This window comes from Lithobates pipiens, unplaced genomic scaffold, assembly GCF_037356315.1.
Source record: "Lithobates pipiens isolate NorthernLeopardFrog02 unplaced genomic scaffold, aLitPip1_a1.2 Scaffold_13, whole genome shotgun sequence".
Lineage (NCBI taxonomy): Eukaryota > Metazoa > Chordata > Amphibia > Anura > Ranidae > Lithobates > Lithobates pipiens.
Window position 1 is genome coordinate 163,187,781 of NW_027507718.1, and position 26,084 is coordinate 163,213,864.

The following is a 26,084-nucleotide window of genomic DNA, read 5'->3' on the forward strand; positions in this document are numbered from 1 at the left end:
CCCCATTGATTTCAATGTGGAGCAGCGGTGGAGGAGCGGTAAACACACCGCTCCTTCACCGCTCCAAAGAAGCTGCTGGCAGGACTTTTCCTGACGTCCTGCCAGCGCAACGCTCCAGTGCGAAAGTCCTCGGGCTTTCACACTGGAGACAACGGAGCAGCAGTTTGAGGGCAGATTGCAGACGCTATTTCTAATGCTATAGCACCTGCAAAATGCACTCGGTGTGAAAGGGGTCTAAGGGTCCATTTACATCTTTGCATTGCAGTAATGCATGTTAACATTGATGAGTAAAAACACTCATTACATGCGTTGCCGTGCTGCAGTTCCATTGCCAAAAATGTTTGCAGTGCAGTGTTAACGCAACACAAAATATAAATGAGCCTTGAATGTTTTTTGGAGGGAATCAAAGCGATGCCCCTAGTCACTGGGGGCAGAGAAAATATGTAGTAGCAGATTCATTTTGCTTCAGTTAAAAAAAAAAATATATATATATATATATATATATATATATATATATATATATATATATATATATACTGTATAGTTACTAGGAAAGGTAAGTACAAACTTGCTGCTATGGGGTTATTATATTTGTCTCTTCGTGATTCAAAATTTCCAACCATGTAGTTTAGCTCCAGTCTGGTATAAATTTGGAAACAAAAAAGTGGGTGAAAGTTCATAGCTGTCTGACAATCTGAATGTTCCCTAACAATTCTGTTGTTACTGGAAGCCCCGCGGGGTTTTATGAGTAACCTTTCCCCTAAATTCCGCATCAATGGCAGTGCATGTATGAACAATTACACTATTATTATTATACTGTATATGACTTGAAAGTGGAAGAATTTCTTCCTTTAATACATTAGCAATGCAAGCAACATCTTGACTAGGTTATGCAGATGCATATTTACTCAGAGGTTTACACTGACATGATTCACAATATGTCCTCTAATATACCAATTTAGAATTGACCATTATACCACTTTGTAGAACAAAGAATAGCAGGTAATCTGATTAATCATTTCAAGACCTCCTATCTTGTCGTTTAGGCATTACTTTTCCCAGGATAGTGGCATTGAAGCAACCCCAAATTAAAATGGTAGCAAAAACTGTAAAAATAAATAAATGAACAACTTCCCGTTGCACGTCAATGGCATATTGTTATATGCACTGCATACTAGCAAAAATCCCTAGAAACAATTACCTTAAAATGTTGACAGGGCTTCCAGCCATCACCCAGTCTTCATTTCGGGTTTGCAGGCTCTGGCTGTTTGAATGGCTGAGCCACGATGACATCACTCCTGTGCATGTGCATGAGGGCCACGATTGCTGCACAGCACTCTGAATGGATGCCATACTCAGAAATAGTGAATATCTCCTAAACAGTGCACATTTAGGCCCCTTTCACACGGACGATCCGTTCAGGTCCGCCTGTCAGTTTTTCAGGCGGACCTGAACGGATGCTCCATAGAGGTCTATGGAGCGTCGGATGTCAGTGGTGACAAGTCCGCTGACATCCGACCCGCTCCGATCTGAAAAAGTGTGAAGGAGGAAAAAGCTATTTTTCCATCTGTCATCGGAGCGGTGCCGTGACAGGTCCGTCCCAGTGCAGCGTGTAGAGACAGACCTGCCATCTTCCTGCTCAGTGGAGATCGCTCCGGTGATCCCCGCTGAGCAAGCGGATATCCACGGGGCGGATCAGCACTGATCCGCCCCATGTGAAAGGACCCTTAGGAGATTTTTCTTGTACCTATAGGTAAACTTTTTTAAAAGCTTACCTATAAGTACAAATCCCCAAGCAGTGTTTACTACCACTTTTACCGTTTTCCCCTTCTCCAGATGTTGATGTAGTCAGTGCAACACTGCATCTCCCCTTGTTTGCTGGCAGGATAATTATGCTTGTATTATTATTATTATTATACAGGATTTATATAGCGCCAACAGTTTGTGCAGCGCTTTACAACATGAGGGCAGACAGTACACTTACAATACAAATCAATGCAGGAGGGACTAGAGGGCTCTGCTCGCTAGAGCTTACAATCTTGTATCCCTACTAAAGGCCCTGTCTTCTTGTGGGTTCAGGTTGGAAGAAGACTAGAGCAGCCAAGGCTCATAGGTATGCCCTGTACACACGGTCGCACATTCCGACCACAAAATCCTTGTGTTGTATACATACGGTCGGACAAAGTTGTCGGAAAATACGATCGTTCAGAACGAGGTGACATACATTGCGTATGACGGGACTAGGTAGAGGCTAGTAGCCAATAGCTTTGGTCTCATAATTTAATCTGAGCATGCGTGGCAATTTGTCCGTCGGAATTCTCTACAAACGATCGGAAAAAGTCTGATCAGATTTTGTTGTCAGAAAATCTTAGATCCAGCAAACTTTTTCCGTCGGAACTTCCGAAGGGAATAGTCCGATAGAGCCCACACACAATCGGATTTTCTGACAACATCACCCGATCTGACCTTTTCCATTGGAATTTCCAACCGCGTGTACAGGGCAGTAGAGTTATTTAGCTTTGTCTCATGAAATGTGTTTGTTATGGATGTAAGGTTCTGTAGTTGTGATGAAATTCACCACAGGGACATACAATGAAAGTCAGTCCCTTTAATAAGATTTATTTTACAAACTGGGTAAGCCTTCTGTCTAAAAGGTTCTTTACCCATTGTTATTGTTTTGGGGTGTTTCTTATTATCCTTTATTCCTACAGGATAACGCCTATGTTCCGTTGCTAATCTGTAGTAACAAAATGTTGAACTAGTTCACTTGTCTCTCCTTGCTTCTCGGTTTGTTGAAATAACTCTTTTGAACATTTCACAAGGTAGCTTTGGTGCCAAATTCTATTTAACACGCTTTCAATTTCAGAGCAGGTGGTTTTACATCTGTACACCTGTGATTTGATAATTCACATGCACTATTTTGACCTTTTTATATTCCATTATTTATTAAAGCACTCACCAGTTCACACAATACTCTCTGATGTAATTACTTATAGAGCAGAGAGAATTTTTCGCAATTTATTGTACAGAAAAGATAGCCATACATTTTAAGATTTCTCTATTTAATCCCTGTAAGTTGAACAAGAGAAATGAATGAATTCTTCCATCCCTGCTGGCTTATGTACCCTGACAGCCAATGCTTCTGTGACTGCAGTCACTGTTTGACTGAGAATTTTCTTCCCAGCTTTTTTGATTGTCAGATTTTCGAGTCAAGTTTTCAGGCTGGGTGGTGCCAACAAGGCCATGATTCATCATAAATCGGCCAAAATTCAAGATGACCATCATAACACTTTAAATAGCATTACTGCTGATGTGCATGGATATTTACCTAAAACTACCTAAAATCTCATGTCTTTCTAGAGCTGCCTTCTGATTGCCATGCAGTCTTTTTGAATGGGGAGAAGAGTGGCATATTTAAAATTCATCTGTTTGCCTGCAGTCACTGTTTGACTGAGAATTTTCTTCCCAGCTTTTTTGATTGTCAGATTTTCGAGTCAAGTTTTCAGGCTGGGTGGTGCCAACAAGGCCATGATTCATCATAAATCGGCCAAAATTCAAGATGACCATCATAACACTTTAAATAGCATTACTGCTGATGTGCATGGATATTTACCTAAAACTACCTAAAATCTCATGTCTTTCTAGAGCTGCCTTCTGATTGCCATGCAGTCTTTTTGAATGGGGAGAAGAGTGGCATATTTAAAATTCATCTGTTTGCCTGCAGTCACTGTTTGACTGAGAATTTTCTTCCCAGCTTTTTTGATTGTCAGATTTTCGAGTCAAGTTTTCAGGCTGGGTGGTGCCAACAAGGCCATGATTCATCATAAATCGGCCAAAATTCAAGATGACCATCATAACACTTTAAATAGCATTACTGCTGATGTGCATGGATATTTACCTAAAACTACCTAAAATCTCATGTCTTTCTAGAGCTGCCTTCTGATTGCCATGCAGTCTTTTTGAATGGGGAGAAGAGTGGCATATTTAAAATTCAACCAGCCAATGCTCAGCCCTTTGAAGTATACTGTGAAATTACAGCCGGTAAGTCTGCAAGTTTAATGGTATTAAAGCAAATCTGTGGCATCTTCCAACAAGAAAAAGATAATATGATAAAACTATGTAAAAACCAAGAAGTGATCAATAATCCAGAGATATGGACAGGTGAGGTTATATGGTATTTTCTTGGAAACACATAGCACTGGTAAATCCTCTGTCTGGTTCTCACAAGGTTAACAATTCTCTGCCTTTTATGTGGGCAAATAGGCATGCTTCAAACAGAGGATTATCTGAATGCCTAGAGAAAGCATGCGGATTGTATCAGAAATGGTAGTTGGCTGGATAACTGTTTAAAATAGATTTTGTTTATCCTGTAAATAAAAAAAAAAACAGTATTCAGGATTCTTTTCTGAGTGAGCACCAGGATGTACAGTTGCGTGACTTAAAAGCCTATATTTTTATATAACTAAAATTGTCTATATCACTGGATCTACTGATAATTTTGATTTCACTGGGCATAGGTAAAAAAAAAGCAACAAAACAAAAACCCAGAGGCAATAGAAAGTTTAGTTAGTGTTCTAATTAAAAAACATAGGAATCTTATCAACTTTCACCATATAGCAGGTGGAAGGAAAGAAAATTGTTCAATTCCCCTATCAACACAGTCAGTGTTGATGGGGGAATGCCTCTCGTAGCACTACTGTGTTCTGCAGCTACAGCCGCCAGCAGTAATTGTGTGTAAATAATTCAACAGGCTGGTTGTACCCAGGCATGTACTGGCCATAGGGACTATATTGAGTTTCCCAGTGGGCCGATGGCTCAGTGGGCCGGTTTCAGTGACAGCCAGTGGCATCGCTGGGGGGGACTTTTGGGGCTATAGCCCCTAATCTGGGGCCCATAGCCCCAAGTCCGTGCAGGAGTCCCCAACCACAAGGTCCCTGCCCACTACCTGCCCTCTTTCTGGTGACCCTGATATTAGGAGGGGCTCTCTGTGGACCCGGATGTAAGGGGGGCTCTGTGGGGACCCAGATGTAAGGGGTTGGCTCTCTAGGGACCCTGATGTAAGGCAGATGATCTCTGGGGACTCTGATGTAAGAGGGGCTCTCTGGGGACCCTGATGTAAGGGGAAGGGTATATAGGGACCCTGATGTAAGGGGAGGCTCTCTGGGGACCCTGGTGTAAGTGGGGTGCTCTCTGGGTACCCAGATGTAAGGAGGGGCTCTCTGGGGACCCTGATGTAAGGGGGGCTCTCTAGGGGCTTTTTTTCGCAATTGCGTACAGTTTATATACTGTTTTTTGCGTGTTTGCAAAATTAAAGTGGGCCGGTCTGGATGAAGTCCAGGGCCAAATTTTTGTCCCAGTCCAGCCCTGGTTGTACCCAAGTCGATTGATGGATGCAACCCATTGTCTGCAGAGCTAATCCAGCGGCTTTTATCTGAGAAAGCAGATCGACTTCTGTTCAACGCAGTTTCCACACATGAATTGGAATTTTGATCCATGTAGTGCCAGCTTAACAGTGTGTCTATATCTAATATATGTATGATGCACGAAAAGTGCAGCAGGATAAAACCCACTTGGACTTTTATAGGCAGAGATCAAGTAGAAATGTCAATAGATTTAAAAGGCAAAATTACACTTTTATTTACTGCCAGAGATAAACTGTGGTCCATCCGCATGAGTTGCTGCAATGTATCCCAACATGTTTTGGAATTATATTCCTTCTTCAGGGGTGTTTGAATACTCAATCCTTTCTAAAAATACAAATATCGTTTTACATCAATTGATATAATGCAAATTTATAATTACTTTTATAATCCATTTCTATGCAATAATATATCAAATGTAGACCAATATAAAGGATGTTGTAAATACTTACAAAAATCAAACATATGATAAGTGGACAGACATACAACCATAGAACAGCATGGATTAGATGGGGCTGGCAAGCTCACCACCCACCCAAGACAAAGCAAGCGGGTAACAGAGCAGGCTGCTGTGCAGTTACAAGGACCACCCAATCATAGACAGCCAGTTCAAAAAATGATAAAGGTAAGCATGTAAATGCAGTACCAAAAAGTTAAAATACAGGGCTTAAAGGACATCAAACGTCTAGCCATGCGGTGTGAGTATAATGTCACATCCATTAACCCAGAAAGGATAGCCAGAAACAGTCATTTCAAAAGAGTATTTCTAGGGGGTTAGGTACTATAAGTAGGTATACAGCATAACAAATAGCTGGTGATTGCCCAGGGATGTGAACAAAGCCCCATGGGATCAGGTGAAGATATTTACCGAACATTGCTTGCACAGAAGATGCGTCCAGGTCCTCTGGGAAACTTCCAACTGAGGCCAGCCAGTGTGGTGCAGGGGTTTAAATACTCAAATCCCTAATGAAGAGGCCAATCCTATCCTGCATAATGCGTCGGCTATATTTTAACCAGGTAGCAATAAAAGTGGCGTTGTTGCCTTTTAAATCTATTTAAGTTTCTACGTTATCTATGCCTATAAAGTCCAAGGGGGTTATATCCTGCTGCACTTTTCATGCATCATACATATACTGTTTTTCTGGATATTGGCAGTCTTATACACTCAGCCCCAGACACTACTGTTATGTGTCTATATCTAAGAACCCTATGTAGTATGTAACTAAAACACATGTTTTGCAACAGTGTTAAGCCTCGTACACAAGGTTGGATTTTTGGCCAACAAAGTGCCAGTAACTTGTCTTGCATACAAACGATACACAATTGTCGGCCAACAAACACAAACGTAGTGACGTACTATGAGGAATTTCAGCTCTTGAGCGCCATCCTTTGGGCACCTTCTGCTAAAGTCATGTTTGAGCATTGATTCTGAGGATGCATGTTTGTACTTTCAACTTTTGTGTGATGGACTTGTGTACACACGATAGGAAAATCTGACAAAAGACCATTGCCGGCAAAAATTTCACTAGCCTGCCATCCAAAATGTTTGGTGGAAAGTTGGACAACAATTGTCTGATGAAGTGTACTAACGGTCAGATTTTAGGCCAACAGTTTGTCATCACACAATTCCCTGCCAAAAATAGAGTGACATCTACAGGTTATATATTATTTAAAACATAGAATAGGTGCCAATAACTGCAGTATAACACTTACATTTTTCAAATGAAGCTAGAAAATTTTAGCACATATTGTATTTCACCATATTTGAACTACTTAACCCATTCTCACACACAATCCATAGAACAACATTGCTAAGCAGGGTCCCGGTTACATTTAGGAGTGTACAGCAGTAATACTCAGCTAATGATCAGGAATCAAACCATTAGTAAACAGCTCTTTGCATTAGCTGTTAAGCTATTTATTTTTCTGAAAGAAACACAGAATGAAATACAGTTTATTTGGTTTTGTGTTTAAAAAAAAAAGTGTTTAATAATGTTAAAAATTAAAAAAGGGTTTCTACATTTTTATCCACCTGGCAGCCTTGACTAAATATACCTAATCAGGGCATTTATTACAATAGAGTACTCAATACATATGTTCTTAAAAAAAAATTAAATTATTCAGCTAATCAAAATAGAAAAGTTATTGTCAATAGAATAAACTCTCTCTGCTAAATTTTCGGTCAGGGTTTTCATGCATCAATTGACCATTGGCAATGAAAGAGTTAAAGAACATAGTTGAACCTCTTAATGATTACTCCTCCTAATGATTACTTAAGTTTTGTTTTGTTTTCCTCATAGAAGCAGGATGGACTTTTGTTCAAAGGCGTATAGATGGGTCTGTTGATTTTGACCAGCTCTGGGAATCGTACAAGAATGGCTTTGGTAATCTAAGTGGTAAGTGGCAAGTTTGTTATTTATATATTGACAGGCATATATTTTAAAACGGTCTTAAAATTACTTTCTATTTCTATCATCATGGAGTTTTTAACCACTTCAATACAGGTCACCTCATGCAACACTCTACGCAAAGTTTTTATCATTTTTACAAAAATAGAGCTTTTCTTTTGGTGGTATTTAATCACCACTGGGTTATTTGTTTTTTGCGATATAAGTAAAAAAAAATTAAACATTTTGAATAAAAAACACTTTTTTTTTTAGTTTATATTATAAAATTTTGCAAATAACAAATTTGTGTTCATAAATTTTGGTCTGTGTGAAAGTTATAGTCTACAAGCTATGGTGCAACCCATTCAAAATTGATCACACCAGATGTACTGATGGCCTATCATTTCTTGAGGCCCTGAAATTCCAGGACAATACAAATACCCCAAATTACCCCACTTTTGGAAAGTAGACAGTCCAAGAGATTTAGTAAGCGGCAAGGTGAGTTTTTTGAAGTTGTAATTTTTTCCCACACTTTTTGGGAAAATTAAGAAATGATTAATAATTTTTTTTACACAAAATTGTCAAGTTATTTCTCACACACAGCATAAGCATACTTCCAATTGCACCCCAAAATACATTCTGCTACTCGTCCTGAGCATGTCGATACCACAAATGTGAGACCTTTTCACAGCCTGGCCACATCGAGAGGTCCAAAAGGCAGGGAGCACCATCAGGCATTCTAGGAGCATAAATTACACATCTAATTTCATTCCTACCTATCACACTTTTGAAGGTCCTGGAGCACCAGGACAATGGAAACACCCACAAAATGATCCCATTTTGAAAAGCAAACACCCCAACGTATATTCTGAGGCATGGGATGGTGACAGGTACTCGGATACTCTGATGAGCTGGTGACAGGTACTCGGGTACTCTAATGGGCTGGTGACAGGTACTCGGGTACTTTTTTTTTTTTATTCTTTCTTTTTCACATTACAATTCCACATAGTCGTACATGATATTAATATGAAACTTATATTACATTCCCTTAGTTGTATACGTTCTATTGCTTCCTGGGTTAATATTTATCTTGATGTGAATTCCACTTTTCCTTTTACGTTTATATATCCCCCCTACCTCAATGTCACCCCACCCAAAAAAAGAAAAGAAAAGGGAAACCCCTCCTCCTCAGTGCCTCGCTCCTCCTCCCCTCCTGGCCGAGCAGCCAGCTACTTTACCCCTCTACTGTTATCTCCTCCTTATAAGCCAAGTACGGAGGCCCATGTCTTTCGTTACCTCCCATCTTGATCTTTCATTGCCAAAGTGAGATTTTCCATTTGTTGAATTTCTGCTATTCTATCAAACCACTGTGCTCCCGATGGAGGGCTATCCTTCTTCCACAGGACAGGGAAAGACGCCTTCGCCAGAAGATGTCTCACCAGAGAGTTTTAGTATTTCTCCACTGATATAGGGATATCAAATAGCAGATATGTTGCCGGATTATCTCCCAGCGACACTCCTGTTATAGTTTTAGTGACCATTCTCAAAAAAATCCTTTAATTTTCACGCATTCCCAAAAAATATGTTGTTTCATAGTCAGTAAGGTTGAATAAAGACATCAGTCCATCCAGTTCAACCTGAGTGAGTGTCTACAATTGTCCCTATCCCTGTACATTTATATACTAGGGCCAATTATGGACAGAAGCCAATTAGCCTACCTGCATGTCTTTGGAGTGTAGGAGGAAACCAGAGTACCTGGAGGAAACCCACACAGGCACAGGGAGAACATGCAAACTCCAGGCAGGTAGTATCATGGTTAGGATTCAAACCAGCGACCCTTTTTACTGCTAGGCAAGAGTGCTAACCACTACACCATTGTGCCACCCTAGTATAGTACCTTCTGCTTCCTGGCATCTCCAGCAGATATCTGATATTTAGGGGTATATCCGATGTAATACCGTCGGTGTTCTGTACCACCTAGTGAGAATTTTGTATCTCCCTTCCTGGTATCTACTCGCCACTGATGCTTTTTGATTGAATAGCAGGATCCTGTGCCTCTGCTCCTGGGAGAATATTACTCCCAGGTCCATCTCCCACGTCCGAAGGAAATTAAGTTTCTGCGGGGTTTCTAGTCTGGTTAATGTAGCATAGAAATATGACGAGTGTTTCATAGACTCCCACTTCAGACATATCTGCTCAAACCCTGTCGGTGCCCTAACTTCTACATATGTATTTAGCTTGGATCTAATAAAGGCATCTAGTTGTATCTTCCTAAAGAAGTCTAATTCTGGTGCTCTCTCATTCAATCTCTTTTAGTCATTAAATGATTGTCTATTAAAAAGTGAATAATCCTACTAATGCCTCTTCGACATATTGCTATAAAATCTGGGGTCTGTGAGACCCAGCTGAAACGCGGGTGTACCTAGGATCAGGGTCATCGGGCCAGGGTAGGCTGAGATATTAATTTTTTGGAATATATTTTTAGTCGTTTTTAAGGTGGCACCTATTGTCGGGTGTTTTCTTACTTCCATTGGTATGTCTGCTTCTGGTATCCATACCAAACCTTCCAAAGGGATATCTATCATTGCCTGTTCCAAGGTTTCTCCTTGCTCAGCCCACACCTCTCCACAACTCTGACTAGATGAGAGGCTTCCTGATATCTTCTTGGGTCTGGGACCCCAATCCCTCCTTTTCCCTTTGGGAGTGTTTGGATAGTTCTGCATACTCTTGCTGGTTTCCCAGCCCAAATAAATCTCAGGAACCTCGATCTAAGGTCTCTTAGAAAACTTGGGGGATCTTAATTGGCAGGGTCTATATTAGATATAAGAGCCTTGGCATCAAATTCATCTTTATGATGTTTGTCCTCCCGAACTATGTAAAAATGTCTTTGTCCCATCTCTGAAAGTCAGATATAATCTCTCTTGCCATTGGTGTATAATTAAGCTCAAATAGCTTAGATTCTTCTGTATTTTAGTCCCTAGATAACTTATGTGTGATTCCGTCCATCTGAAATTGAATTGTGTAGTTATCAGATGTAGTAAGGGTGTGTTTATTTCTATCCCCATCCCCTCAGATTTCCCATAATTTATGCTGTAATTGGATATGTTACCAGTTAACTATAGATGTAAGATTTAATATCGTATCTATATATGATGTGGGTTAAATGAGAGTTCTTTGACCAAGAGTGAAAGCTTTAAATATAATAACATTTATTAGAGTATCTAGCTAAAGTCCAGCTAATACACAAACATCTATCTATAGTCTTACACCAAGGAAGAAAATATTAGGTTGAAATAAAATATTTACATGAAGGAATACAGAGTATATTCCTTAAAACAGTAATCTACAAACATATTTAGTTACAAGTAAAATGGCATACATAGCTACATAGTTAGTCAGGTTGAAAAAAGACACAAGTCCATCCAGTTCAACCACAAAAAAAAATCATCATACAATCCCGTATACCCAATTCTATACCCACAGTTGATCCAGAGGAAGGCAAAAACCCCAGCAGAGCATGATCCAATTTGTTACAGCAGGGGAAAAAAAATCCTTCCTGATCCCCCGAGAGGCAATTGGATTTTCCCCAAATCAACTTTACCTATAAATGTTAGTACCCAGTTATATTATGTACATTTAGGAAAGAATCCAGGCCTTTCTTAAAGCAATCTTCTGAGCTGGCTAGAACCACCTCTGTAGGGAGTCTATTCCACATTTTCACAGCTCTTACTGTGAAGAAACCTTTCAGTATTTGGAGATGAAATCTCTTTTCCTCTAGACGTAAAGAGTGCCCCTTTGTCCTCTGTGTTGACTGTAAAGTGAATAACTCAAAACCAAGTTCACTATATGGACCCCTTATATATTTGTACATGTTGATCTTATCCCCTCTTAATCTCCTCTTATTAAGAGTGAATAAATTCAGTTCCTCTAATCTTTCCTAATAGCTGAGCTCCTCCATGCCTCTTATCAGTTTGGTTGCCCTTCTCTGCACTTTCTCCAGTTCCCCAATATCCTTTTTGAGAACTGGTGACCAAAACTGAACTGCATATTCTCGATGAGGTCTTACTAATGATTTGAACACGGGAAAAATTATATCTTTCTCTCTGGAGTCCATACCTCTCTTAATACAAGAAAGGACTTTGCTCGCTTTGGAAACCACAGCTTGGCATTGCATGCCATTATTGAGCTTATGATCTACCAAAACCCCCAGATCCTTCTCCACTATGAATCCCCCCAGTTTTACTCCCCCTAGTGTGTAAGATGTATGCATATTCTTAGGCCCCAAGTGCATAACTTTACATTTATCAACATTAAACCTCATCTACCACATAGTCGCCCAATTAGACAGAGCATTGTGGTTGACATGTAAATTGGAGACATCCTGTAAGGACGTTATTCCACTGCATAGCTTGGTGTCATCTGCAAGGACGGATCCCAGACCTAATATAATTTATAAAGATATTAAAAATAAGGGTCCCAGCACTGAATCTTGGGGTACACCACTGATACCTTTAGACCATTCTGAGTAATGCCCTGTACACCCGGGCAGACTTTCCAACAGAAAATGTGCGATCGGATCTTGTTGTGGGCTCCATCTGACTTTTTCCATCGGAATTTCCGACACACAAAGTTTGAGAGCAGGATCTAACATTTTCCGACAATAAAATCTGATCATTTAAATTCCGATCGTGTGTAGACAATTCCGACAGACAAGTGCCACGCATGCTCAGAATAAATTACGAGACAAAAGCTATTGGCTACTGCCCTCTTTATAGTCCAGTCGTACGTGTTCTACGTCACCACGTTCTGAACGATCGGATCTTCCGACAACTTTGTAAAATCAGGTTTGTCTGACAACTTCTGTCTTTCATAAATCCATGCTGTCTGTTGCTTAAAATATTTTTTTCCCTGCAAGAACTCATCTATGTGGTCTTTTATTAATCTCTCCAGTATCTTCCCAACTATAGAAGTTAAACTAACACATTACCTCCACAGCCCCCTCTAAAATCTCAGAGCCCCTCTGCACAGCAGAGGAAAACTTAAGTTTTGAAGCTCAGAAAAGAGGAAATAAAATGAAACTATTTTTTTAAATGATTTCTGGTAAAGCAAACAAAACTTTGTTGTTTAAGTCTGCTATACGTCCTACTGTATTGTTTCTTGTCCTGGTTATTGTTATCCAAATCAGTGCCATTATTATTAGACAATGTGGAAAACCAATATAAAAAGCATGTAAAGTCTAAGGCCTCATGCACACGAGACGCAGTTAAACGCTTGTTCAGATGCAGTTGGACACTTTTTTCAACTGCCCCTGAACTCATTCAATGTTATCCTATGTGTCCATGCACACGGTCTCGTTTTTTGCCGTTTTTTATGCAGTTGCGTTTAACCTCGTTTTTCCAGAAGCAAAAAAATGGGTTCAGACGCAAAAATTTCCACGTTTCAGACGCTAAACGCGGCACCCGCGTTTAGCCGCGTTTGCGTTTAGCCGCATTTTTAAAGGAACCCAATTTTTGGACCTGAAAACTCAGAAATATGATCTGAGAATGACATTTTGTGACCCGACTTTGGGGGCCCCAAAGTGACCCCGAGATAGGGGGCCCCAAAGTCGGGTCGCAAAATGTCATGCACTTTTCTGCATCAGAGAATGACATTTTGTGACCCGAATTTGGGGGCCCATATCTTGGGGCCAATTATTGCCAGGAACCCTAAATGTGGCATGCAGACACTGTTGATCTAGCACTACAACATATCCAAATTCGGGGTTCCTATCACCAAGTGACCCCGAGATAGGGGGCCCCAAATTCGGGTCGCAAAATGTCATGCACTTTTCTGCATCAGAGAATGACATTTTGTGACCCGACTTTGGGGACCCATATCTTGGGGCCATTTATTGTCAGGAACCCCAATGTCATGTCATGCACTTTTCTGCATCAGAGATACATGGCCTCAAAGTCAACTGTGACCATCTGTGGCAATGTAATTTGGTCATTAGGGTTGGGTGTTATGGTAAGTGGTTATCCGTTAGGATTAAGGGTTGGATTAGGGTTAGGGTTGTTTAGGGTTAGTGTAAGGGATAGGGTTAGCTGTTAGGGGTAGGGTTAGTGTTAGGGGTTAGGGTTAGTGGTTAGTGTTAGGATGAATGGTTAGGGTTAGGATTCTGGATATTTTTATAAGGCATTAAAAAATATTATACTACCATATACAGCAGCAAAGAATTAAAATATATTAATCAATACATATTTCATGATAAAAATATAAAACATGTATGTGCAGCTGCGTACCTACCCCGACAAGTTTTTTAATTTTAGCCGGATGTCCATTGTCACATTTGATCTGCTCTTAGAAAAAGTACGACCTGGTCTGACATTCGTGGATACCAATATGAGAAACAGTGTGTCACCAGAGTAACTGCTGTTGTTAACGATCAGGTATGTGTATATATTTATAAAATATATTTATCTATAGATGTACAGATGAATTTTTTTCTCTGTCCTTTATTTAAAAAAAATAATGTCTATTTATAGCAAATTATCAAATTTTTTTAAATATCTAAAATTTTCTTGTGGCAATTTTTAACATGTTAAAAATATATTAAAAAATTGGCCAAATAAATTTAGAACAATTATAAAAAATCTAATTAACATAGATTTGCTTTTAAATAAAACAATTTGAAACTAGAAAAAAATGAATAAAAACATATATTAAGATTAAAAAATAATTAATTAACTATTTTAATATTGTTTTATATTAGAAAATAATGAAAACATGTTAAAAATTGCCACAAGAAGATTTTCGATATTTAAAAAAATTGGAAAATTTGCTATAAATAGACATTAATTTTTTTAAATAAAGGACAGAGAAAAAAATTCATCTGTACATCTATAGATAAATATATTTTATAAATATATACACATACCTGATTGTTACTAACAGACGTTCCTCTGGTGACACACTGTTTCTCATATTGGTGTCCACAAATGTCAGACCAGGTCGTACTTTTTCTAAGAGCAGATCAAATGTGACAATGGGCATCCGGCTAAAATTAAAAAACTTGTCGGGGTAGGTACGCAGCTGCACATACATGTTTGTGAAATATCCAACGGACATTCGCTGTCCCATCAACGGATGGGTCCAATATCGATGAGCTCTGACTCTGGACCTCTCACGAAATTTGCGACTTTGCTGTCTCATCAAGACCAACATCAGGAGCATTTCCTGACATATATTCAATATGGGATCCATTTCAAAATATATACCACAGAAAGAGAGGCAAATGCAAGTGTACAAATGCTCTCTATGCTGCTGCTGCTCACTCTGATCAAAATAGCAGAAATAGTTAAAAAAACATGCTTTGAGAGCTTGGGGAGGGTCTACATGATGTTATCTTTATAAACGCAAACGTGTCTAAACGCGGCAAAACGCACGTTTCTAAACACGCGTTTCAGCTTTTTTTGAGCAGAGTTTTCACCTGCGTCTCGTGTGCATGAGGCCTTACAGCAAAGTTACCGTATTACATTTAGTGCTATAATATGAACTCAATTTTGTTATCTGTTTTGTTTTTCTACTTTTCATTAGGTGAGTTTTGGCTAGGTCTATCAAAGATGCATCAGATTGCTGAGCAGGGGCCGTACATTATGCACATAGAACTCCAAGACTGGGAGGGGAGCATCCAGTACATGGAGGTCCATTTCCACTTAGGAGGCCCTGACAAAGCCTATGCCCTGCAGCTACATGGACCGGTGATTGGAGATCTGAAAAATGCTCTGGGTGAATTTCAACAACAAGCATTCTCTACCCAGGACCGAGATCAGGACTTGCAATCTGATGTTAACTGTGCAAAACTTCTTTCAGGTGAGCAGGACAATTTAGAAAAAATAAATAACAGTGGAATTCGGAATTATAACTGATGTTTGATTGTTTCCTACTGAAAAAAAAAACACTTGTACACAAAATGTACCCAGATAATTACTATAAAATTTCAGGTTTAAAACATGAGTTTGAGGCACTACGTTTGAAAAAAAAAAGTACTTTTAAAAGAATGTGAACCTATTTTGAATGTTTGTTATATCATCTTGAAGGGAACATTCCATGAGAATTGAAGTTCTGTTTAGATGATAGCCCTGCTGTTTAATACAGGTGGTGTGGGGCTGTTATGTAAGCAGGCCATCCATTTGCATGGAAGGTCTGCCAAATGCAAATTCCTGTTAGGATATTCTGTGTAGTCTAGGTAAATCTCCTGCTGTTTCTTGTTTATTCCTGTCATCAGTTCCGTAGGTGACATGTACATGTACTGCTCCTCTACCATGATAGATACTTCCACATATGGATGTTTTGAGATTTAGATTTCTGTAAAACATGATCTCTTCCCAAATTTTTAGAGTTCAAAATCTGTATACCCTGCAAACTTAAAGCCACCACAATAAACAAGTAAAGGAAAAATATGCTCTGTGCAATGGCCTTAAAATATTCATGAGTAGACATTCCCTCTTGGTTTAAAACAGGCATTGTCTACAGTGACCCGATGTTAGGTGACAAAAGTTTTCAACCTCATTTTATTAATTGTGTGTACAAATATATTCAACTACACTTAGCTATCAAAAGTGTTCAGCATCCCGATGAATGCCAATGTTCTTGTCCACAATCAAAACTTTGGACTAAAGTACATATAAGCCCATGTTAAAGTGCAAAAGTTGCCATTTTTAACCTTTATTTTGCTATTGTAAAAAACCTCAAATAGAATAATAAACAAAATGCAAAATTAACAAAAACAAAATACACCCAAAACAAGTGAATTTTTTTTTTTTCACTTTTGTACATTGTTTTACATTTCCCTTTGTTTCCATGTATTTTTAGACATAGGAGTCCAAATAGCAGCTTGAAAAAAGAACACTTAGGGGGCCTTGGGGGATCCCATGACATAATGGCATGTAGGTGACTACAGCTTGCTTAGCAGCTCTCCAGAGGTGAATATGAAAAACGGTATCCATATTACTGTAATACAATTTGAGTTTGAAACCCGTTTTTCTATTTATTTATTTGAGTATTGGAGTCATTGGATTCAGGTGAAAAAAAACTTTTGGGGATTTGCTGCTTTTTATATGCCTGCTAACAGGTTATTGTGTGTAGTGCCATGACTCGCAATATGTCTCTTGCATTTTCTGGTTTATGGGTGGATGCTTTTTTGCACCACCTGCTTACAGAAGTATGATACTGCAGAGTCTAGAGTTAGATTAAATCTGGCTCAGTGCACTGACAGTGTGCGAGCAGAGTAAACACTTTGTAAAGTCTCCTGTGCCTATAATTACTGCTGCTCTGTGGTTTACTTGACCTTTGTTCTTGCTCTGATTTCTAATCTTCTTATATTTGATTATGATTCAGCCTGGATCCTGGTTACTGTTGTCTGTTTTCCACCTCTGTCCCCATAACTTACTTAACCCGTGGCCTGTAATTGACTTTTTGCTTTATGATTTGGCTCATTCTATCTGCCTATCTGTTGGTGAAAGTGGAATAATTTGAAAGTCCACAATCTTGGCCAAGCCACAAAATCAAGTTTCATCCCTCTTTTGAAGGGGCAATGGTAAAACTTGGTAGAGGAGAGTCTCTGTTCCCTGTAGAGATGAAATGGAGCCTCTATCGCAAATTAATCACACGGCTCAAAGAAACTATGTGAGCTTGACATTGGCAGAGCTTGAGTTTTTTGAATAATGGATATTTAAAGAAAATCAGGATTTTGGTAAACTTAAAGTGGAGGGCCACCCTGAAAAAAGAAAATGCATAAAAAATGTGAAAAAAATCATTAAAAAAAAAAAAATGAAACAAATTTTTTTTTTTTTTTTTTACTTACCAGAAATGCCTGTTGCTAGGCACATCATCCTAATCTGCCTCTTCCTCCTCCGCGGAGATCTTCTTTCTTCTCTCCTCCGTACGGCGTCTTCTGGGTAATGGGTCGCGCTGTGTTCTGGGAACTGTGTGTCCCAGAACACAGCGCGTCCCATTCACAAAGCGCTGCGCAGTAGGAAACGGGCAGTGAAGCCGCAAGGCTCCACTGCCTGTTTCCCTTACCCAAAATGGCGGCGCCGGGACCCAAGACCGAGGGACGGGTCAGCCTCGGGCGGCTGACATCGCGGGCACAGGTAAGTCTACTTATTAAACGTCAGCAGCTACAGTGTTTGCAGCTGCTGACTTTTAAATTTTTTTTTTCAAAACCGGCCCTCCTCTTTAATGAAGGGCAATAATACAGCACTATTGTATCTGTACAGTGCAGTATTCTCTCACATTCACATAAGTCTGCTGTTTGAATGCACAGCATCCTTAAAAACCCAGCTGTAGATATATTTTCCCAGAAATCAAAACTAAAAAACCACAGCGCTAGCCAAAAATGTGTCACTAATATAAATAGGTACACAAACGAAAAAAAAACACTTTTTATATATAGAATTGTATAAAAAACGAAATGTAGCAGCTACTCACTAACCTGCCTTCCCACACCTAACTATTATAAAAATATCTAAAGTGTAGAGCAACCAAATGTATATATACTACCCCCATAAATAGATGAAACACATTTCATCTCCTTATATACATAATTAAATATAACAATGAAAAATGTATAAATCAAATGTGTGACCCCAAATACCTATCGAGGAAGTCAATTTCCCCCTAATGTTTGTACCTATAGGTAAGCATATATAATACATAATATAATAAGGCTTACATATAGATACTGTAAATATCTCCTAAACTTGCACCGTTTAGGAGATATATACTGTGCCGATGACATCATTGGTGCATGCACTGTGAAGGAACGGCCACTCGTGACTTTTCCTCAGAGCAGTATTCCGTGACCGGAGGCTCCCAGGCGTATGCACAGGAGTGACATTATGCAGCTTCAGCCAGTCACACAGCCATAGTCCACAGACCCAGAAGGAAGACGGTCGAAGATGGATGCGACCTCCAGCGGGGACAAAGAGGGCTTTGTTTGCAGGTAAGTTTCACATAATGTGGTTATATGTGATGCATACTAGCACGTTATGCCTTTACTTTGCAGGTCACTAAAAAAAGAGGCAGTGTTTTACTTGCTTATTTATTTAGATTAAAGCCTAGTACACACAGGCTGAATGTTGGGCGACAATAACCAGTTCAATAGAATCCGGCTGACATTACGTCCCTGGTAAGGAGGAGCCGAACGACCCCCTGGTTCGGTTCGCACCAGAACCTGCGAACAGACCTAAACTTTGTGTGAACTTTAGAACCCTATTAAAGTCTATGGGACTTGAACGTTCAAAATCAAAAGTGCTCATTTTAAAAGCTAATATGCAAATTATTGTCCTAAAAAGTATTTGGGGACCTGGGTCCTGTCCCGGGGGACATGTATCAATGCAAAAAAAAAGTTTTAAAAACGGACGTTTTTTCGGGAGCAGTGATTTTAATAATGCTTAAAGTGAAACAATAAAAGTGTAATATTCCTTTAAATTTTGTACCTAGGGGGTGTGTATAATATGTCTGTGACCCCTCAAAGCACCATGTCCCCATGTTGATGGGGACAAGGGCCTCATCCCCACAACCCTGGCCGGTGGTTGTGGGGTCTGCGGGCGGGGGGCTTATCAGAATCTGGAAGCCCCCTTTAACAAGGGGACCCCCCAGATCCCGCCCCCCGTTTGAAATGGTAAGGGGGTACAAAAGTAACCCTACCATTTCACAAAGAAAGTGTAAAAAAAAATGTAAAAACGTAAAATGTAAAAACACACACACACACACACACCGTTGAGAAAAGTCCTTTAAAAAAAAAAAGATTCCAGCCGTGGTAATCCACTCCAGCGATGGTTGATCATCTCTCCGGGGTCCAGCGATGGGTAATCTGATCCAGCGATGGTTGATCTCTCCCTCCAGCGCAGCGCATCCATCCTGTCTCCACCGGAGACACTGTGGGAATCCCGGCAGCCTGACACTTCTTAGCTGAAGAGGGCGGGGCCACACATCACCTGACCCTGCCCCCCTCTGACACAGGGGGAAAGCCGGGCTTCCCCAATGACGTACGGTGACCCCGCCCCTCTGATGTAACGCAGGCTTCCGTTACATCAGAGGGTGGCGGGGTCACCCGCATGTCACTGGGGAAGCCCTGAAGGGTCTGGCATGGATGTTTGGGGGGAACCCCACGTAATTTTTTAAAAAATTTGATGTAGGGTTCCCCTTAATATCCATAGCCGACAATTCAATATAACCGCGAGTGCTTTTAAATGACTTTTTTCCTGCAGAAATTACACTTTGTGCAGGGACAGTTCTAAGCACGGGAAACATGCGCCCATTTACAGGCATACTATACACAATAAAAATTTTAAGGAATATTACACTTTTATTGTTTCACTTTAAGCATTATTAAAATCACTGCTCCCGAAAAAAATGCAGTTAAAACTTTTTTTGCATTGATACATGTCCGCTGGGGCAGGACCCAGGTCCCCAAATACTTTTTATGACAATAACTTGCATATAAGCCTTTAAAATTAGCACAATTTTTCCCATAGACTTGTACAGGGTTTTCCACGGCTTTTCGAGTTTGCCGCCAACACCTCAAATTGTTCGCTGTTCAGTGAACAGGTGGAACAGGCAATGTTCGAGTCGAACATGAGTTCAACTCAAACTCGCTGCTCATCCCTAGTCCCTGGCTTCTGTCGTAGGTTCATGATTGGAAAGGGTTTGCTGACAGTGGATTGTTAGTACAGCGTCTCTGACCTGAGCTGTTAGTTTGTTTCATTGAACCCACTAGTAGTGTGTATAAGTGTGAAAATCCAAAAGTACTGTGTGATTTCTGCAATAAATTGTGATGTGTTTAGCATGTGTGCTCTAAAAAGAACCAAAAAACAAAAACAGTCTCCACCTAGAAACCTTTTAATATATTTTTAATAATGCACAGTATTTTAGTATACAATAAACTTTGTAAAATGCTGAATCATATCATTACAAATCTTAACCCAACCATGTATTGTGACTATATTGGTTTGATAAAAAGATTTTACGCTACACAGAGGCTTGTGTGAATCCTTTACTTTGATACCAACTTTGATGCAAGTTAGAATTTTGTCATGCAGATATACTGGAGCATGACTAATAGGATAATTTACACAAAACATTTGTTTAAGGCATAGTTTTCTAAAAATATTAAAACAGTCTTTGTACAGTAGATCATGACCATAAACTTACATTTGGGAGTAAATGTATCATAGGAAAATGCTATGAATTAAAAATTTCTCCCCAGAGTCTGAGAAAATATTTTAATCTAAACTAGGGGTCTCCAAACTTTTCAAAGGACCAGTTTACAGTCCTTCAGACTTTAGGAGGGCCAGATTGTGGCCAGCATGGGCAGAAAATGTCCCGGGCCCGGCATCAGTGAGAATAAATATGGCCTTGGGGTTAGTGATCAATAGGAGTAGGAGGAATCGTATCGGTGGAAGAAATGGTGCTCCACTTTTGGTGTCAGTGGGAGGAATAGTGCCCCAAGGCTAGCAAAGGGCCACATCTTGGGCCGCAGTTTGGAGACCCCTGATCTAAACTGTAGAGTGTTGGTGACTTTTATTTTACTTGTTGAAGACAAATTATACAAAATTATGTAAATTACTCTTTGTTCCAGGAGGCTGGTGGTTTAGCACATGTGGCAAATCCAACCTAAATGGTAAATACTTCCACTCAATACCACGGCAGCGAAGTGAGAGAAAGCAGGGAATCTTTTGGAAGACTTGGAAAGGAAGGCATTACCCACTGAAATCAACTGTCATCAAAATTCGCCCTTTGGAAACAGAATGATCTGGACCAAAAAGGAAAGGACCCAACTTCAAGACTGTTTTTTTTATTTTTATATTTTTATTTTTTTCTTATTACAAATCATTTTAATCGTAAGTGGAGGCCATGACCAAAACAGTGCAGCCTAGGTCTTTTGCTTTTGAGACTTTATGTGCTTTTTGTACATTTTCATCTTAGAAACATAGAAAAATAGAAAAGTGAAGGCAGAAAAATTACTAAGTGGTCTAGCGAGTCTGCTTCAATGTTATTTTTATATATATATATATATATATATATATATATATATATATATATATATTATAATATAATATACTTTTTTTGGTATTGAGTATAAATCCATGCTTGTTTGTCCCAGGAATGTTTGAACCCACTTACTGTTGACTCACCACCTCTGCTGGATGTCTATTCAAAGAATCAAGTACTCTTTTGGTAAAATAATACTTTTTAAGATTTGTTTTGAACTTCCCTCCTAGTCTGAGGTCATGTCCCTGTGTTCTTCATCTTAGTTTCATATTGAAAGTACTGCCCACCAGAACCTTATTCACCCCTTTGATGTATTTAAAGGCTTCATTAATGTCCCCCCCCCCCCCTTCCCTTCTTTCCTCCAGACTGTACCTATTTATCTGTAATTATGGACCTTATGCAATTAGTCCTTGTGACTAATGCTTTTACCTTTTAGCGTTATAATTTTTATATACTTTGGAAAATATTAATTTAAAGCATATGTCAAAGCAAAATTAAAAAAAATATTAAGTACATTCCTAGAATACATGTGTGTTTCCTCATGTTTTATTCCTTTGAATAAACTGCAAGGACAGAAATTAACCAGAAATACTGTAGTGTATGCTCCTACTTTCCTCTTTGGCATGACAACACAGCTCTTCCAAAGCACATGTTGTCAGCCCTGCCTACTTCATTTCTGATGGATTACAAAGAAAACAGACCTCCCCTCAATTCCTCTCCACTTAATCATCTCCATAAGCCTTCTTTGTGCACAAGAAGTTATCAACTCACAAGCAAATTTATAAATGCAAAAAAATACCCTTTCAAACAGATATAACAAAAAACTTTCAATGGTATATTAATCATACCAAAAGGGAGCAAATAAGAGACATTCATTGTTAGTGTTTACATACCACCCTGCACTACCATGTCACTGGATGAGCCATCCATTTTACTGACTTTTGAACATTAGCACTCAAGACTGGGTGAAGAAAGGTCAATACAAAAAAAATCAGGTACATTACTTGCAAATGCATTGTTGGCTTTACATTTTTTCAGCTTGGTGGAGGAAGGTTCATTTATTTGGAAAAAAAGGAAGGGGGTGGGGGTAGGAAACATAAGATCATAAAGAGATGGAACGTTTTCAGAGTGTAGAATCATTATTACAGCCAAAAATAAACCCTTTTTTCCTTTTAGATGCTCCATTGTACTTTATAACCACAGTATAATTATACAGTATGGTTCTCATCTAATGAAGTAAGTCCCCTAAACTTCTTTCCCCTATAGTACAGGGAGTCCCTCAAGCTTTAGGCGCAGTCTAATTGTACAATCTCCTTTAGATCTAACATCAACTATGTAGTACATCTGCCTGCCTGATGTGATGCTATTTGAATAGATTGTTTAGGTTTGTCATCATATTATAATGTTTGGTTAAATCTAAAGGAGATTGTATAGCAGTATGGTCAGATTGTAGCAGTAGAGTCCCCTGCTTTCGACATATATACATTTAAAAAAATTCTATCACAGCAACACCCATACAGGTGATGTGGCAATCTTTTGAACAAATCAAAATAAAAGTAACACTTTTGTCAGGTGAAACAGACATTGGATGCGTTTTAGCAGTGTATATAGTTGTATAGTTGCCTGTTGTTCAGCTATAATAGTGTGTGCAATGAATTATGAATAATAATGTACAGAAGCTGTATGTGTTGGTGCTGTCTAACATTATGTATTTTTCTTTTTGTAATAAACTTGATATGTCAGCAAATCCATCTCTTTTCATACATGAAATGTTAACTATATTTAATGTATATATTTTTCGGGGGGCGAGGAGGTTGGGGATGGTAATAGTTTCAAAGGCCTTCATATGATACAGGACGCATCCTGTAATAACATTGTTCCACATATGATTTCCAGTGGTTTGGTTTTCTCTTAGTTACAATGATACATTGCAATGCTGTGAAGATAAGCATTCTTAAAATAAAATTATGTTACCTCTAATATACTCTCAGAACACCATCCTTGAATAAATGGCAAATGGCACTAGGTCAATACATTTCAGAACAGGTTTGGCAGAAGCCTTCCAATATGCATCCAGATCCTCTCATTGTGCTAACTGCTGGGAGTCCTTTTTATAATCATTTAGTATTTATTGATTTTTAAAAAATAAACAAAATACAGAAAAAGAAAAGTAATCACTGAGATATGCATTGTATACAGTATATAACTAAGAATACATTTTGTGACGTATAGTGGAAAGATAAGCAGAAGTCAATAAATGTAAATAGATTCAACTCTATCAAAAGATTTTGGGCCAAATTGACCAACATTTGTCGAACTGTGAACAATTCAGGGAGCTAATAGCGATGAGTCGTTCAAAGGTATAGTTTCTATGCACTGCTTTGATAACGTCTGAGACATTTATAGCAGTAGTGGATTTCCAATTACAGAGAATCAGTAAGCGTGTTTCTAACAAGATATGGGAGATTACTGGTCTGAATGCAGTGTGGAATTTGTCAATGTTTAGGTGAAGAATTGCTAGCGTAGGGTCTGATTTCGTAATTGTTCCTGTCAGAGATGATATTAATTGGAATATTTGATTCCATAGACTAATAACTGTTGGGCAATGCCAAAGCATGTGTAGCAGGTTACCTATTTGACCACATGCTCTCCAACAATGTGGATTGGTTCCCGGGAAGTAGTTTGCCATGCGATATGGGGTATAATGCCATCTATTGGCCAACTTAATTGTCAGTTCCCAGTGTTTGACACAGTGGGATGCTTTTTGTACTTCCGTGAATGCTCGTCACCATTGGGCGTTTGCAAAAGTGGAGCCAAGTTCTATTTCCCATTTGAACATAGCTGTCGTTTTAAGAAATGTTAATATGTCCTTCAAAATGTTATAGAAAAAGGATATACCTTTCTTGTCTCGTTCGACTGTGGAACAGAACTGACAAATTTTCTTTGGTAGTGTTACAGTCGGAATTGGTTGGGATTTGAGAAACGATAAACGTAGGCACTTGAATTTCATGTCATCCGGGAGTCGGCATTGTGTGATGATTTGTTCTGTGGATTTGTAGTGGGTTTCGCTAAAAAGGTCAGATATATGGACAATCCCTTTAAGCGTCAGGTCATTGACTGTCAGCAATGGAATCTTCGCTTCTAGGATAGTTAGTGGCCATTCGTATTGTGTATCTTGGAAGTCCGTGTGATTTTGTTCTAGTATGTATCTCCATGCTCTTTTTGAGATTTGTATTGGAGGAGGTAGTTTATGTATGTCCCATTTTGACCACAGGTCACTCAGAAGTAAGTGTGTCAGATTATTTATGGGTGCTGTTGTGCTTTCAATATCTACCCATAGTGGTGTATCAACTGTCTGAAATCAGTGCTTAATTTGATCTAGTCTAACCGCCTAGAAGTAGTCGTGTAATGTCCACCAGACCTGCCTCTCCCACTTTTTTATGGGAAGTAAGATTGTTTCGCGAGAACCTAGCTATTTTGCCATTCCATACGTATCTCCAACCTATTTTGGCTAAATCATTGTGGTAATGGTGAGGAATGTGGATTGGTATTGAACGAAACATATACAATAATTTTTTTTATTATTGAAAAAGCCAACTTTATTGAAGTACGAATGCTTTGTACATAAATCGACAGAGGCCAACATGGCCAAAACAATAGCACATACAGTGCCTTGCGAAAGTATTTGGCCCCCTTGAACTTTTCAACCTTTTGCCACATTTCAGGCTTCAAACATAAAGATATAAAATTTTATTTTTTTGTGAAGAATCACCAACAAGTGGGACACAATTGTGAAGTGGAACGAAATCTATTGGATAATTTAAACTTTTTTAGCAAATAAAAAACTGAAAAGTGGTGCGTGCAAAATTATTCGGCCCCTTTACTTCAGTGCAGCAAACTCACTCTGAATGATCCAATGTTGTCCTAAATGACTGATGGTGATAAATAGAATCAACCTGTGTGTAATCAAGTCTCTGTATAAATGCACCTGCTCTGTGATAGTCTCAGGGTTCTGTTGAAAGCACAGAGAGCATCATGAAGACCAAGGAACACGCCAGGCAGGTCCGTAATACTGTTGTGGAGAAGTTTAAAGCAGGATTTGGAATAAAAAAGATTTCCCAAGCTTTAAACATCCCAAGGAGCACTGTGCAAGCGATCATTTTGAAATGGAAGGAGTATCAGACCGCTGCAAATCTACCAAGACCTGGCCGTCCCTCTAAACTTTTAGCTCAGACAAGGA

General features: G+C 39.2%; 1 protein-coding gene across 3 annotated transcripts in view; it reads left to right on the top strand.

Annotated features, from left to right (window-relative positions):
- ANGPTL4 (angiopoietin like 4) overlaps window positions 1-23,591 on the top strand; it is a 99,892-nt gene extending 76,301 nt beyond the window's left edge. For 2 of the 3 annotated variants that reach the window (XM_077475780.1, XM_077475781.1), the window contains 4 exons: window positions 3,931-4,041; window positions 7,721-7,816; window positions 15,383-15,658; window positions 21,432-23,591. In XM_077475780.1, the coding sequence (XP_077331906.1) occupies window positions 3,931-4,041; window positions 7,721-7,816; window positions 15,383-15,658; window positions 21,432-21,604 (656 nt within the window). In that variant the 3' untranslated portion in view covers window positions 21,605-23,591. Of the gene's footprint in view, window positions 1-3,930; window positions 4,042-7,720; window positions 7,817-15,382; window positions 15,659-16,660; window positions 16,771-21,431 lie in introns of all 3 variants that reach the window. The other variant, XR_013272221.1, reaches the window with a different exon arrangement.
- Window positions 23,592-26,084: the final 2,493 nt, after the last annotated feature.